At 55.1% G+C, this 13,236-nt stretch overlaps 1 protein-coding gene across 2 annotated transcripts in view; it reads left to right on the top strand.

Moving 5' to 3' along the window:
- The first annotated feature begins 252 nt into the window (after nucleotides 1–252).
- The window catches only part of LHX6 (LIM homeobox 6), a 24,590-nt gene continuing 11,606 nt past the window's right edge, over nucleotides 253–13,236 (top strand). Inside the window, exons 1-5 of one of the 2 annotated variants that reach the window (XM_006774009.2) lie at nucleotides 253–759; nucleotides 1,132–1,314; nucleotides 1,636–1,757; nucleotides 10,383–10,603; nucleotides 13,161–13,236. The exon at nucleotides 13,161–13,236 is cut by the window's right edge and continues 5 nt beyond it. In XM_006774009.2, the coding sequence (XP_006774072.1) occupies nucleotides 691–759; nucleotides 1,132–1,314; nucleotides 1,636–1,757; nucleotides 10,383–10,603; nucleotides 13,161–13,236 (671 nt within the window). In that variant the 5' untranslated portion in view covers nucleotides 253–690. The remainder of the gene's footprint in view (nucleotides 760–1,131; nucleotides 1,315–1,635; nucleotides 1,758–10,382; nucleotides 10,604–13,160) is intronic. The other variant, XM_006774008.2, reaches the window with a different exon arrangement.

The raw sequence follows: 13,236 nt of genomic DNA, 5'->3' as shown, positions 1-13,236 counted from the left end.
CCTCCCGAGTGGCCCTCGAAGGGCACCTGAATCCGTGTCAATATCGCCGCGTCAGTTGAGCGGCGCGCGGGACCGGTGGGCTGATGCTCCCGCGCTCCGCGTTTTATTTTCCTCGAACACTCCCCTCCAATCTCCTTTTTATTTTCTTTCTCTCTTTTCTCCTTTTTGCATTTCGTGTCGAGAGGAGGAGAAGGGAGCGGGGAAGGGGGGGGGGTGGGTAGAGGGAGAAAAAATTCGATTTTTAATTACTACCATTAAAAAATCAAATTTGCAATTCTTTGGGCGGCCTGATGGATCTCACTGATTGACAGTTGGAATTGACACTCTGGCTACCTCTTATCTTGGGCATTCACGACAATTTCTAATTGCAGGTAGTTTGTGTATGTGCGCGTGGTTTTTTTCCCCCTCGGAGGCTTGGATTGCAAGGGAACTAAGCGATTACTTCAAGAGCCACGGGTTAAGTGCAGGGAGAGGGGGAGCGAGAGGGAAAAAATCCAATCCAAATTCAAATTGCTTCATTAGAGAGACACCGCTTTTGTGGGGAAGGGCTTTAAATGCCCACTACAAAGTTAGGACTCATTGTTCCGCGCTGGTTTATATAACAGGCGCGGGGAGGCGCCGGGTTTAGGCGGAGCGGAGCCAGCTCGGCAGCCGCCACCGCCTGCGTTCCCTCTCCCCCTCCCCCAGGTGATGGCCCAGCCCGGGTCCGGCTGCAAAGCGACCGCCCGCTGCCTGGAAGGGACCGCGCCGCCTGCCATGGTGAGTGAGCTCGGCCCTGCCTTCGGTCCGCGGTCCGGCCCTCGAGACCTGGCCCGGCTTTCCGGCCGCAAACCGCTGCTCTTGCGCCGGGGGGAATCCCTGAGGGCGCCCCGCCCCCTCTCTGAGCCTCAGTTTCCCGACCGAGAATATGGGCTCTGACTGCTCCCGACCCCCAGGACACGCGTGTGAATAGCCGAACCCGTCCCTTCCTCTCCAATAGGCTCCTCCATCCCAGTTCTCTAGCCCGGGGCCCGGCGTCTGGAGGGGAATTTCGTTGTCGACTGGTGCACTGGGGGCCCAGGTGTGTCCTGGAAGCAACTGCAGCGCTGGGCCCGGACTCAGCGATCGGCTCTCCCTCTCTCCCCGCCGCAGGCTCAGTCGGACGCCAACGCCCTGGCAGGCGCTCTGGACAAGGACGAGGGTCGGGCCTCCCCCTGTACACCCAGCACGCCGTCGGTCTGCTCACCGCCCTCTGCTGCCTCTTCCGTGCCGTCCGCCGGCAAGAATATCTGCTCCAGCTGCGGCCTGGAGATCCTGGACCGGTATCTGCTCAAGGTGAAACCAGGGCGGGGTGTTGCGGGTGTGCGGCGGGGTGTGGGGTGCAGTCCAGAAGCTGCGCTTGATCACGAGTACTGGCCCAGCCGCTGCCGGACCCTGGGGCTTTGAGCTGGCCTTCGGGTCTCTCTGCGCCCCCGGGGTCCCGTCTGAAACACGGGAAGAGTCTGTTTCTACCTCCCTGAGCCTCCGGGTTACAGAAGGAAAGTGGGGGCGGTTACGGGCACCATCAGAGCCCCAGCGTCTCTGTCTGCAGGGTAGCTGGGGGCTGGCTTGCAAAGAGGCCCGCGCTGAGCCGCTCCCACTCTACCCCCTCCCCAGGTCAACAACCTCATCTGGCACGTGCGGTGCCTCGAGTGCTCCGTGTGCCGCACGTCGCTGCGACAGCAGAACAGCTGCTACATCAAGAACAAGGAGATCTTCTGTAAGATGGACTACTTCAGGTAGGCTGTGGCCGCTGGGCCGGCAGTGTCGCCGCAGGCAGGCCAGGCGCACAGGGAAGCCTTCTATGCGGCGCGTGGTGTCTGGCTCCGGAGCCCCTGAGCCCGGAGTGCACTCCTGGGGCGCCGCGCAAACACAACCGGCTCTCAGCGCCACGAACTGGGAACACCAGGCTTCGCGCGGGTGCCAGCACCGGTCTGGCCCGAGATCGCCTCCTGTTCCTGCGGCCCACTCGGTTTCCGTCGCGTGTCTGGCTCTGTCTCCGGTCCTGCCTGAATCTCAGGCTCCCGTTCCCATCTCCAGCGCATCGGTTGAGTTCTGATGTCCCGGCTCTGGCCCCAACCCGCTCGGATCCTAGCCTTGATCTGGCTGCCTCTCCAGTGCGCTCTGGCCTGGGTTCCAACCCTACTCCGACTCCAGCTACGCCAGCGTCGCTCCCAGAGCGGGACCCTGAGCTGGGCTCCAGGCTTGCCTGTCTCTGACCCTGGCTCCGCGCTGGGTTCCGGTCTCAGATCGAACCCATATTCAAGCACCTCTTCCTAAGACCCAACCTCGGTCTCCAGTTCCGCCGCAACTTAGACCCTGGCGTCGCTCTAATGTCTGGGGTCCTGACTGGGTCCCAGGCAGCTGTTCCAGTCCCAGCTTCGTCATCGTTTCAGCCAGTCCCGGATCTAGGCCGACTTTGGGCTGCCAGGACAGGAAGGGGGAGTGTAGGGCGCTGTAGCCCAGCAGCATTACCCCGGGGTGCGCTCTCCTGGAGGCATGCTGAGTCCGGCGGACTGGCGACTCCAGCGGCGCTCGGCCTTCCGTCCTGGCTGCTGGCTCGCGTGCCTCGCTCCAAACCTAGAAGCTCCTGCCTGACCCTGCCATGGGGTCAAGTTCACTGCGAGGTCAGGGCTCAGCGGCCACCTGCAGGATCTCCCAGGGAAGCATGAACCTGGCCTCATGCTGGACCACAGGGCCTATAGAGTCCTAAGAGGGTGGAGTGTGATTAGTTTCAGGGAGGGGATGTCTGTTCCCAGGGGCTTTCTCAGGAAGGAGAGTAAACTACCCTCCTATAAACCCCGCTACCACCTCCAGTGACCTCCCTTCAGGAGAGGCCATGATTTCAGTCTTCTTGGGAGTCAGGGAATGTGGTGGAAGTCAATGCAACCCCCCTCACCCCCACTTTGAGTCTTCTGGGCCTTGGAAAGAGAGGACCTTGAATCTAGGGGGAAGTTTGCAGCATTTTGGACTGGGATACTCTGGAAAAACCATTGGAAGCATGGCTCAAGAACTGGACTCTTTTTTTGAGTATGGGTGTGAAAGGGTGTACAGCCAGGGTGTGCAGGTGTGTGGGGTCTTACAAGGTGGCCTAGGGGTCAGCTTGCAAAACTGTATGTGTGTGTGTGTGTGTGTGTGTGTGTGTGTGTGTCTTGTTTGGATCTGTGTCGTGGCACTGAGGGGATGTGTCATTAAGCAAGGTCAGGGATGTGTGGACAGCATATGTGTTCCTTTATGACATGCATTTGTCTTTTGGTTCACGTGTAAGAGTGTGTGTCTATGTGTGAGTGTCTATGTGTGAATGCCAGTGCACAAGAAGGTCAGGTCAAGGTTACATATGGACAGGGATCGGGAGGTGAGGGTGTGAGGCTTCAGAAATCTGTGATTCCTCACCCTACCCCCTCCTCCTCTGAGGGGGGCATTTCTGCTTAAGACCTTCACCCAGGCACTGAGGACTCAAGAGATATGAATGTGGATTTGTGGGTGTGGACTGCTGTGTATGTGTATGGCAGAGCAGGGTTATTGTGTGGTATGCAACCAGAGTATGATGTTTCCCTGCACTATCCCATCTGCTATTGGCTGGCCAAGGCAGGAAATGGATGTTAGAGTCCTTGTCTAGATACCTCCTTGTTCTAGGCCTAACTCCAGTTCAGCTGCCATTTGGACGGGAGGAGGGTATGTGGGGGGGGGGCGCGGGGGCTCCTTGGGCTCATCAGCTAGCCAGGGACAGAGCTCCAGCTTGGGAAATCCAACAGGATGATATCTCAGCCTGCTCCTGTAGAGCAAGGCAGGACTGGACCCTAACCCTGGCTCTCCTGATGATAACAGACCTGGCAGCCCTATGAGCCACCTGCCCACATTTCCTTGTTGCTTCTCCAGCTCCAGCTCATGCCCAGGCTGGACCAAGCCTCCTCCAATGCTATGCTTACTAGACCTTCTAGGGCAGGTCAAAACTTAGATCCTGACCGCACCATTCAGAGCCTCCACTGGCTCTGGAATCCCCCTTCCTACTTCGGTGACTTAGAGTATGAAATGTGCAGCTATTTGGGGGTGAACCAGAGACTGAGCTCCATCAGGACAACATGGAATCACTGTGTGACCTTGGAGAAATCACTGCATCTCTCTGCCCTCAGTGTCCTACTTCCAGGGCTGTCTCTGAAAGCTGCCAAAGAGGGAGTAAAAGGAGGAAGGCTCAGTAGAGGCTCCGTAGATGGCAAGTGCTGTAGGTGTCTTGATGATTACCATTGCCTCTCTGGCTGGCTGGATGCTGGGCACAATCCCCTAATGTTTCCTCAGGCAGTTTGAGGAGCAAGGCCTGCCTGGAGGGATGGGGCTGGGCCATTTCTGGGCTGAAGGTTCTGAGCGATAATCCTTTTCCAGTGACAAGAGTCCCCAAAGAGAAACTAAAACAGATTTTGGTTAAGAAAAAGGAGTGAATAAAAGCTCACATTCCCTGGGAGGAGGGGAGAATTGTGGCTCTTCTGATCATTCCTCCCCCAGCCAGGTCTCCCTGCAGGCATAACCCTTCCCTGGCAGCCCCACCTGTAAGAAAAATAATGAAACCCACAAAAAGGGAAAGGAAAAGCGGCAGTGTGCCAGGAGGGGACTATTGCCTGCTCTGAGCAGCAGCCCAGACGCTGGGTGGCTGCTGCAAGGGAGGTCTTTCTGCAGGGAGCATGAATGATGGCATGGGAGACAGAGAGCTCCTCTCAAGAGCTGGGGCTCAGGAAGAGACCATGCTCTGTGATTCTCTAGCCCTCTGTTTCCTGAAGCCCAAGGTGGACTGGAGCACTCTGCCCTAGAGAGGTCAATATCCTCATCGGAATGGAGGGGGAGAGAACACTGGGGTCTTATCCCCCACTGACGGGTCTTCTAGGTTCCATCCCCCATCTCGCCCCTCCTTGTAGACCCTCCTTCAGTCTCCTTAAGCAGAACCGGAAGTTAGAAGTTAGAAGGGCACTCCGAAGTCACCAAAAGAAGCTGCAGAGGGAGGTGGGGAGTGGTGGAGGGAGGTTGGAGGTCTAGTGCTGTCCCTGGCTCATTTGCATTGTTGGGAGGGGTTGGTTTCCCACTGGCTGTTTGCCCTTGATAACAGGTTGCTGGACCTCTCTGTCCCAGCTTCTCCAACTCCTTCTTCTTCTTTTTTTTAAAATATATTTTATTGATTTTTTACAGAGAGGAAGGGAGAGGGATAGAGAGTTAGAAAAGTCGATGATCGGCTGCCTCCTGCACATCTCCTACTGGGGATGTGCCCGCAACCCAGGTACCGGAATCGAACCTGGGACCGTTCAGTCCGCAGGCCAACGCTCTATCCACTGAGCCAAACCAGTTTCGGCTCCAACTCCTTCTTTAATAGGGACCTCAGCAGCCTTTGGGGGTTCTAGCAGATTCCCAGCTCCCCACCCTCCCTGAGTCCTAGCAGAAAAAAGTTACCACCAGAGAAATATGATATTGCTTTTAATTTCTTCAAATTTTTGTTGTTATTGTTAAGACCATTTGTTTCCTTCCATTCTCTTTGAAGAAGTAAAGGGAAAAAACAGTGTTCCTCTCTGGGGCATTCGTATCAACCACAAGCCCAGGCAGCTTCCTCCGACCCACCTACCTGTAGCTGCTGCCCCTCACATGGGTCATGGGCTGATCTACAGTGCTCTCCTGGCTCCCTCAGCCTCCTGAAGCATCATGCCCGTTGCATAGTTGGCGAGACAGATATCCTGAGAGAGTGGCAGGTGAAGAACCCAGGGTCACACAGTGAGACAGAGAGTGGAAAAGGGGCTGGGCATGGGTGGGGACACTGGTCATCGTTGGAAGGTATGGAGCTCATCACGAAGCCAGGAACTGTGCTAACTCTTTACATGCGTTATCCCATTGGATCCTCAGGTCCACCCTGTGATTATGATACTTCCGTATTCCTCACTTTATAGGAGGGTAAACTGAGGCCCTTCAAGGTGAAGTCACAGTTAGTAAGTGGCAGACCCTTGAGAAGACCCAGGGCTGCCTGACTCCACCATCCCTGTGTCTAAACATTCAATGCACTTCGCTTCTTCTATTGGTCAGATATGTCAGCAGCCTCTCTCTACGAGGAGGTGGGGCCTGTGGAATAGCAAAGACCCTTCTCTGCTGACCCTAAGAGTCCTTGTCCAGTTCATTTGCCTTCACACAGGGAGCGCCTGCTGGGTGCTGTGATGTGAGACTCCCTGGGTGGGCTCTGGGAGCACTGGGGCAGGAGTGGCCTCCTTCAGAGGCCCCGAATGGATCGACTTTGCCAGGATCCAGTCCCCATGGTCCCTGGCCCTCTTGCCTCCTGACCATGGGAGTGGGGAGTAAAGAGTTAAGTGTGCTCCGGGAGTATGTGGGCAAACTTCAGAGAGTGCCCTGGGCATCCTTAACGTAAAATAAGTGAACTCTGGGCCACTGAGGCTTCCCCCTGAAGTTCCTGTCCCCTGGCCCAGTTGACTTAGGGCAAGACTCCAGCCTTCGCCTGAGTTCTGCCTAGAACCCAAGCTCCGACTGGGGTACCCTGACTCCTCCTTCAGGGCTAGGGTGCCTGGGAGGCTCAGAGCTGGGAAGCGACCCCCCACCCTCGCAGAGAGCAGCCCAGCTGTTGGGGGACAGATGTTGAGGGAGCAGAGAAGTTTGGTGGGGGAGGTGCCTCAGGCCGGGACCTCCGGGGTGCGGAGTGTTTTAACCTCTTAATTGCTGGTTCTGTTTTTCTCTGGCTTCTTCTAAGAGTTTGCCTAGAAGAAAAGGAGCAGAGGGGATAGGCAGGGCTCCTCCTACAATCTCCCTTGTTTGCCTTGTAGAATCTAAGGCCATCGAGGAAGCATCCTTAACGTAAAATAAGTGAACTCTGGTTTGAGTTTCGGCACCCTGGCTCACCAGCTTCGGAATTAACATTGGCCTTCCCACTCTGAGCGTTGGTTTCCTCCTGCAGAAAACGGGTGGCTTCATTATGGGGACCGGGTCCTAGTGAAACTCCGATGGGCTCTTTCGTTGAGGCTCATTCATCCAGCTAATAATTTCTGAGCGCCTGCTGAGCATCCAGGGGAAGTAGGCCGGAGAGTGAGCTTCACTCAGTCCAGGGAGCACAGCTCCCTCCGCACAACCACGGCTACCAGCTGTCGGAGGAGAGAGGGCCAGGAGATGCGTGATGCCCACTCTGACTCTTCTCAGCAGTTCAGATACGCTGCATCTTTCCCGCGACTCTCCACCCCCAGGGCGCCTCTGTCCTTTGCGCCTTTGCCCGGAGGCGCACGGAGCAACACAGAGAGGGGTGCGCTGGGGCTGGGGCGGAGGGGCGGGGGGCGGTAGCCGCGCCCCCTAATCCCGTTGGCGCTGCGTTCGCAGCTCCCAAACATCCTTTTCTTGAAGTTTCGTTTTCTCCGCCGCCAATTTCGCTGCTTCCGGAATCCGGTGGCTCAGGCCTCACAGCCCGCCTGGGAAGGAGTCTGTCAATTTGTCAGAGCCTCGATCCGTAGGTCCTCTAGGTCCTCGTTCCCCTTCTTTGTGCCGCTGATCCCTGCCCCGATGGAGGACGCGCTTCCGGAGCGGCCTGCAACGCACCCCAAACTGCGTAATGATCCCATCCTCACCTCCATCCAAGGATCCAACTCGAGGATGATTTCGTTGACTGGGTCGAGCCGCAGAGAGCGCGGGAAGATCCCAGGGCTGGGGACAGCTCCTGGCATTTGGGGTGACACGTGTGGGGGGCGTTGAGGAAATTGCTAAGGGGCCATCCGCGGCACCCACCTGGAATAAAGGGGATGGGTACACTGTGAGCAGCACTGTAGGCGCAGAACCGCGCGGGCGTTTCGGATTCGTGGAGTGGGAGGATCAGGGGTGTGCGGCGTGTCTGGGACCCGCGCCCCTGGCAGAGGACGAGGAATCCCGCACAGCCAAGCGCTAGGACCCGGGATGCTACACCCGCGTGGAGCACCGGCGGTGGTGCACGGAGACCACAGAGGGGATGCGAAGTCCCCTGGCTCTTCCCGTTCACTGGGAACGCACTCTCTGCTTCCCGAACCCCCTGGACCCCAAGCCCTGCGCGCCAGAGTTTCCAGGATCCAGGGCCTGGAGTGGGGACACGGCGGAGTCAGACCAAGCCCCTTTCCTGTTCATCACCCAGGATCCAGATCTTCTCATCTCCAGTCTGGCTGCTTCTGCAGATTCCAGGTACTTTTTGCACCTTGAAGAGGACCTCAACGCCGGCCCTACTCCTGTGGTCTTGAGCTAGTCACTCGCCCGCTCTGAACCTCCGACTCCACCAGTGCAAAGTGGGTGCCAGAGCTCCCACCTCGCTTGGTTACGGTGAAGCCAAGGTGTGCATTGAAGGCTTTGCACCCCAGGGCCTGGGACTGCAGCAAGCCCCCTACCAGACTGTCAGCGGAACCGGGCCGGCCTGTGGCAGGAATAGGCTGGGGTGGGCAAAGCGGGTTCTTCTCTCCTCTACCGAGGGATGGGGAAGAGCCCCAGGATGTGCTGGGCTGTCCCCTGGGGAGGCCGAATTTCCGAGCCAGGGAATCGCCTCTGTTTGGGGGGCATTTGACCAGGCAAAGTCTTGCAGTGGGATCTGAGCTAACCGTTTCTGGTTTCTGGTCCGAGACAGTAGCTTTGGGCTTCCTGGGGTGGGGATGTTGTAACCAGAGCCCATTTGCTGGGCTGGTTCTCTTGCACACTCACAGCGTTTCTGAAGGCTCCTCCGGATGGAAGTGTGCTGGCCCTGGGGACACAGAGGCACAAGATATCTTCTTGGTCCTCTCCCAGGAAGGCCTGGGGAGGGAGATCCAAAGAACCAGACATCTACAAACCCGTGGGACCAATGCGGAGAGGGTGGTGCTGAGGGAGCTGTGGCACTTTTCCTGGAGGGTGAGGGAGTGTGGGAAAAGGGATCAGCCCGCGCAAAGGCCGGGGTGGGAAAATACTTGAGGGGGCCCATGAAGACCTGGGAATGACCTTCCATTGCGGCTGCGGCTCATGCTTGGGTTTGGGGTGGGAGACCTTGAGGAAGGTTAGGGAGGAGGAGATGAGCCTGACAGGATGTGGTTTGTTGGGCTTTGTAAACTCCAAGGGTCTTGAACTAGATCCCAAGGGTAGATTGAAGCCACCAAAAGGTTTTAAGCAGGGCAGGCCAGGATTCGGTATGCATGCTGGAAACTTCACTGTGGCCACTCTGTGGAGGATGGGTTGTCAGGAGTGGACCTGGGGAAAGGGAGATGAGAGCTAAGACCGGCAGAGAGGGGAGCACAGTGGTAGCCTGACTTAGGAGGCCACAGGACAATGGAGAGGAGGAGATGGGTCGCAGAGATACTTAGGAAAGGAACCAACAGTGTCTCATGGTTGGTTGGAGGTGGGGTTAAGGAGAAGGAGGAGTGTATGAGTAGGTTACCAAGCCTGAGCGGCTGGAGGAATGGTGGCTCCAGTCCCTGAAATGGACTGTGCACCAGAGAAAACTGAGGCTCAGAGAGTTCAGAAGGCTCACATCCACTTAAGGAGCAAGCATTTCCTGGTTCTCAGGGACCAGGCCTTGGGGTGACTTCTGGCACAGGGCGAAACAGACTCTGCTGCTTTCTGAGGGCTCCCAGTTTGGGGTGGAGGCAGCTGTACCCAAAATGCACTATAAAGGGGGAGGGAGAAAGGAAAGAGACAGGCTCAAGAAAGCTTTAAGGTGGGAAGAAGGCATTTGATCTTGGCTTTCTGTGTCTGTGACTAGCTGGTTACTTAATAGACTGCCGCGCACTGAACAGATAGTAGCAGGCATTGCTGTTGTCATCTAGTTCAGCTCAGGGCAAGGGAAATGAGAACTCAGAGGGGTTAAACAGTTCTCTCAGAGTCATCAAGCCAGTCATGCGCATCTATGCTTCTGAGACACTGCGCTTCTCTACTGCTGGGGTTCAGTTTATTCATCTCGGGCTCCTATCCTTGCGTGCTGTGTGACCTGTGCAAGTGACTTAACTCCCCGCTCCCCATTTTCCTCATCTGAAAAATGAAGATTAACGGGGATACTCAATGTAAAACACTTAGAATCTTGCCGGGCACGTGGTAAGTGCTCAAAGATTTGCCTACTCATTATTACTATTATTCTATTTTCCCTAACACGTGATATATTTGTATTGAGTAGATTGATGTTATATGCAAATGTAAGTGATCACTGTAGAAAATCAGGAAAATTCAGAAAAACGCCAAGAAGGAAATAAAAACACCCACCAGCTCACTCTCTAGGTAGATCTTGTCTACGGGAGGGGGGAGAGTGGTGGATGCAGGCGTAAGGATATTTGTTAGCCAGTGACAGCTCCGAGGCCAGAAGCTACTGGGTTTGGAGGGAGGAAGGGTGGCCTGTCTGAGCCTCGCCCTCCCCCGGTGTCCCACAGCCGATTTGGGACCAAGTGCGCACGCTGTGGCCGGCAGATCTACGCCAGCGACTGGGTGCGGCGGGCCCGCGGCAACGCCTACCATCTGGCCTGCTTCGCCTGCTTCTCGTGCAAGCGCCAGCTGTCCACGGGCGAGGAATTTGGTCTGGTTGAGGAGAAGGTGCTGTGCCGAATCCACTACGACACCATGATCGAGAATCTCAAGCGGGCCGCAGAGAACGGTACCCAACCCGCCCCGCCCAGCACCTGGCCACACCTCTGCCCTGAGCCCTACCCCACCCCAGCACCCCAGGTACTGCCCACACTCTTCTAGGGACAGGTGCTCACCTTATCACCTGGGGGCTGTGCCGGGAGCCCAGACTTCTGGCTCCACCATTGGCTTGAGAGTCCGAGGTCACCGCCTGTCCCTGCAATTGTGTTTTCTCATCTGTAAAATGGGGCTTATGATAGGACCTTCCAAAGAGAGATGAGCTGATGTGTTGCAAAGCCAGGAGGCAGTCAATGAACTCTAGAGAGGATTCTCATCATGGGACAGCCGACTCCTTTTGGATAGTGGTGGTTGGCCTGAGGGCTCATCCCCTCCAGCTGTCCTGGAGAAATGACCCACCCTATTCTCCCAACTCCCAAGCCATCAACTCCAAGCCAGAGGTTTGGAGGTGCGGGTTTCATGCTGGATTGTGAAGAGTCCGGAGAGGGGCCAGTTTTGCTTCTGGCATGCTGTTCTGACTTGTGAGGTTTCCTTTCCTCTCTGGGCTTCAGTCTCCACATCTATGCAAGATAGCTGGTGGACTAGAAAGATAGCCCTAAATCTCTTCTGGTTCTGATATTATGATTCCCCAAGGCACATGGGTCCAGGGACAGGGTCCAGGTCTTTCAGGGGTGGTGGTGGCTGGATTACAGGTAGGCTGGGGGCTGGAAAGGGCGAGCAGAGGCTGGGCTGTGAGGGGAGGCAGGAACCCTTTCCAAAATTCCCTTATCTGGGTTTGTGAAAGCTGCTCACTTCTCTGTGATTATTCTGTGTTATCCTTACATGTTATCCTTATAGCCCTAGGAAGTAGTTGGGGTATCCCCATTTTACAGGCGAGGAAGCAGGCAGAGGTTATCTGCAGTATGTGACTGGCCAAAGGTTATAGACTAGCATGTCTGCCTGACTCCAAAGCCCAAGTTCTTAACCACCATACCATACCACCCCATTCCCAAGCTCCAAGGTCCCTTAATCAGACTTCTCCAAGCAAGGGAGACGGTTGGGATGTGGTTTCCCTCTATGAGTTTAATTTTTCCATGGAAACAACAGGCACACCAATAGTTGTCCTGCTTGCTCTCCTAGGAGACATTAATACCACAACATGTCTGTCCCACCACAGTGCCTCTGGGGAGGGGTATGGGTTACCCTGCCTCAATTTCCATTCTGGGGATGAGTTAGGGATCCCCAGAGTGTTCCTGGCCAGGGCCATACCAGGCCATCAATGTATCCTGCCAGGATTCAGACTAAGTGAACCTGGGTGCTATGTCCACCTGCAGTGAAGCTAGGATAGAACCCCAGGAGTCACAGGTCTCCCCATACCATGGTCCATCAGTGACCTGAGGCTCCTTCCACACTTGGACCAAGTAGGACCATCCCTAGTCAGCCTTGCCAGTTAAATTCCTGCTCTCCCAGTCAGCCTTGCCAGTTAAATTCCTGCTCTTCCATACGCCGGCTTTAGACTCCTACCATGCAGAGGAGCGTGAAAGCTTGGGACCTTGGATCTTCTTTACTGAGTAGCCAGCAGTTTTGGCCACTGTTTTACTTTTTAAACACACACACACACACACACACACACACACACACACACACACACACCATAGAAAATTTAGAAAAAATGGTTAAGCAAAAAGAAAAAAGTTACTCCAAATGCCACCACCCCTTATATTTTAGTGTATATCTTTCCAGGTTTTTTTTTCTATGACTGTATATTTTTCCTATGAACAGTAGTGGAACTGATAGTGATTTTAATTTTCTTTTTTGTGCTTGACTGAATTTTCTGATTTTTAAAAAAATTTTCTGAGTTTTTGAGAAGGAGCAGGCATTACCTTTGTATTCAGAAAATTGAGATATTAGAAATAAAGTGGGAGCATATTTAGTGTGATTATAAAAGTAATATAAGTGGAAAGAGAATAGCTAAATATAGTCCAGTTAAAATTAAACCTTAGAGAAGTAAAGTGACATATGATTGTAAAAACCTCCAAAGATACAGAAATATTGAAAGTAGAATCTCCATAATTGCACTCCCGGGAGGAACCACTGCAACACCTTCCAACCTTCTTGCTTCCATAGGTTTAAAATTTTTATGTCCTTCCAAACTGTTTGCTTTTATCAGTTTTTACAAAATGAGGACCACAGGTTTGTAGCCTGCTTGCTTACTATTTTCATCAGCCTTAGATTTCTCCAGTTTAGCTTGGGGCGCTGGAGTCAGCCAGCTGTCAGGATACTAGTGTGAGGTCGGGACAGGGGCTTTCTTCTCTCTGAGCCTCAGTTTCCTCCGCTTTACAGCAAGGATAATGTCACCCATCCTCAGGGCCGTGGGACGGAAATGGCACACCGTCTGATACCAAGCGGACACTCAGAAATGAAAGCCCTTTGCCCAAGGACTGAGTTCTGAGGCTAGGACCCTGGAGTCCCCGCCCCCAGCCAACTCCGCTCCTGCCCCTTCCTGGGACCAGCTCCCCCCACCCCCGTCCTTTACAGGCTGCCGCTAGAAGAGACGCGGACGCGAGGTCAGCCACTTCTGTCGCCCCCAGGGAACGGCCTCACGCTGGAGGGGGCAGTGCCCTCGGAGCAGGACAGCCAGCCCAAGCCGGCCAAGAGAGCGCGGAC

The sequence above is a fragment of the Myotis davidii genome, unplaced genomic scaffold (genome assembly GCF_000327345.1).
Source record: "Myotis davidii unplaced genomic scaffold, ASM32734v1 scaffold964, whole genome shotgun sequence".
Classification (NCBI taxonomy): domain Eukaryota; kingdom Metazoa; phylum Chordata; class Mammalia; order Chiroptera; family Vespertilionidae; genus Myotis; species Myotis davidii.
Note: the sequence above shows the minus strand (reverse complement) of the source record. Positions and strands in the feature narration are given on the sequence as shown.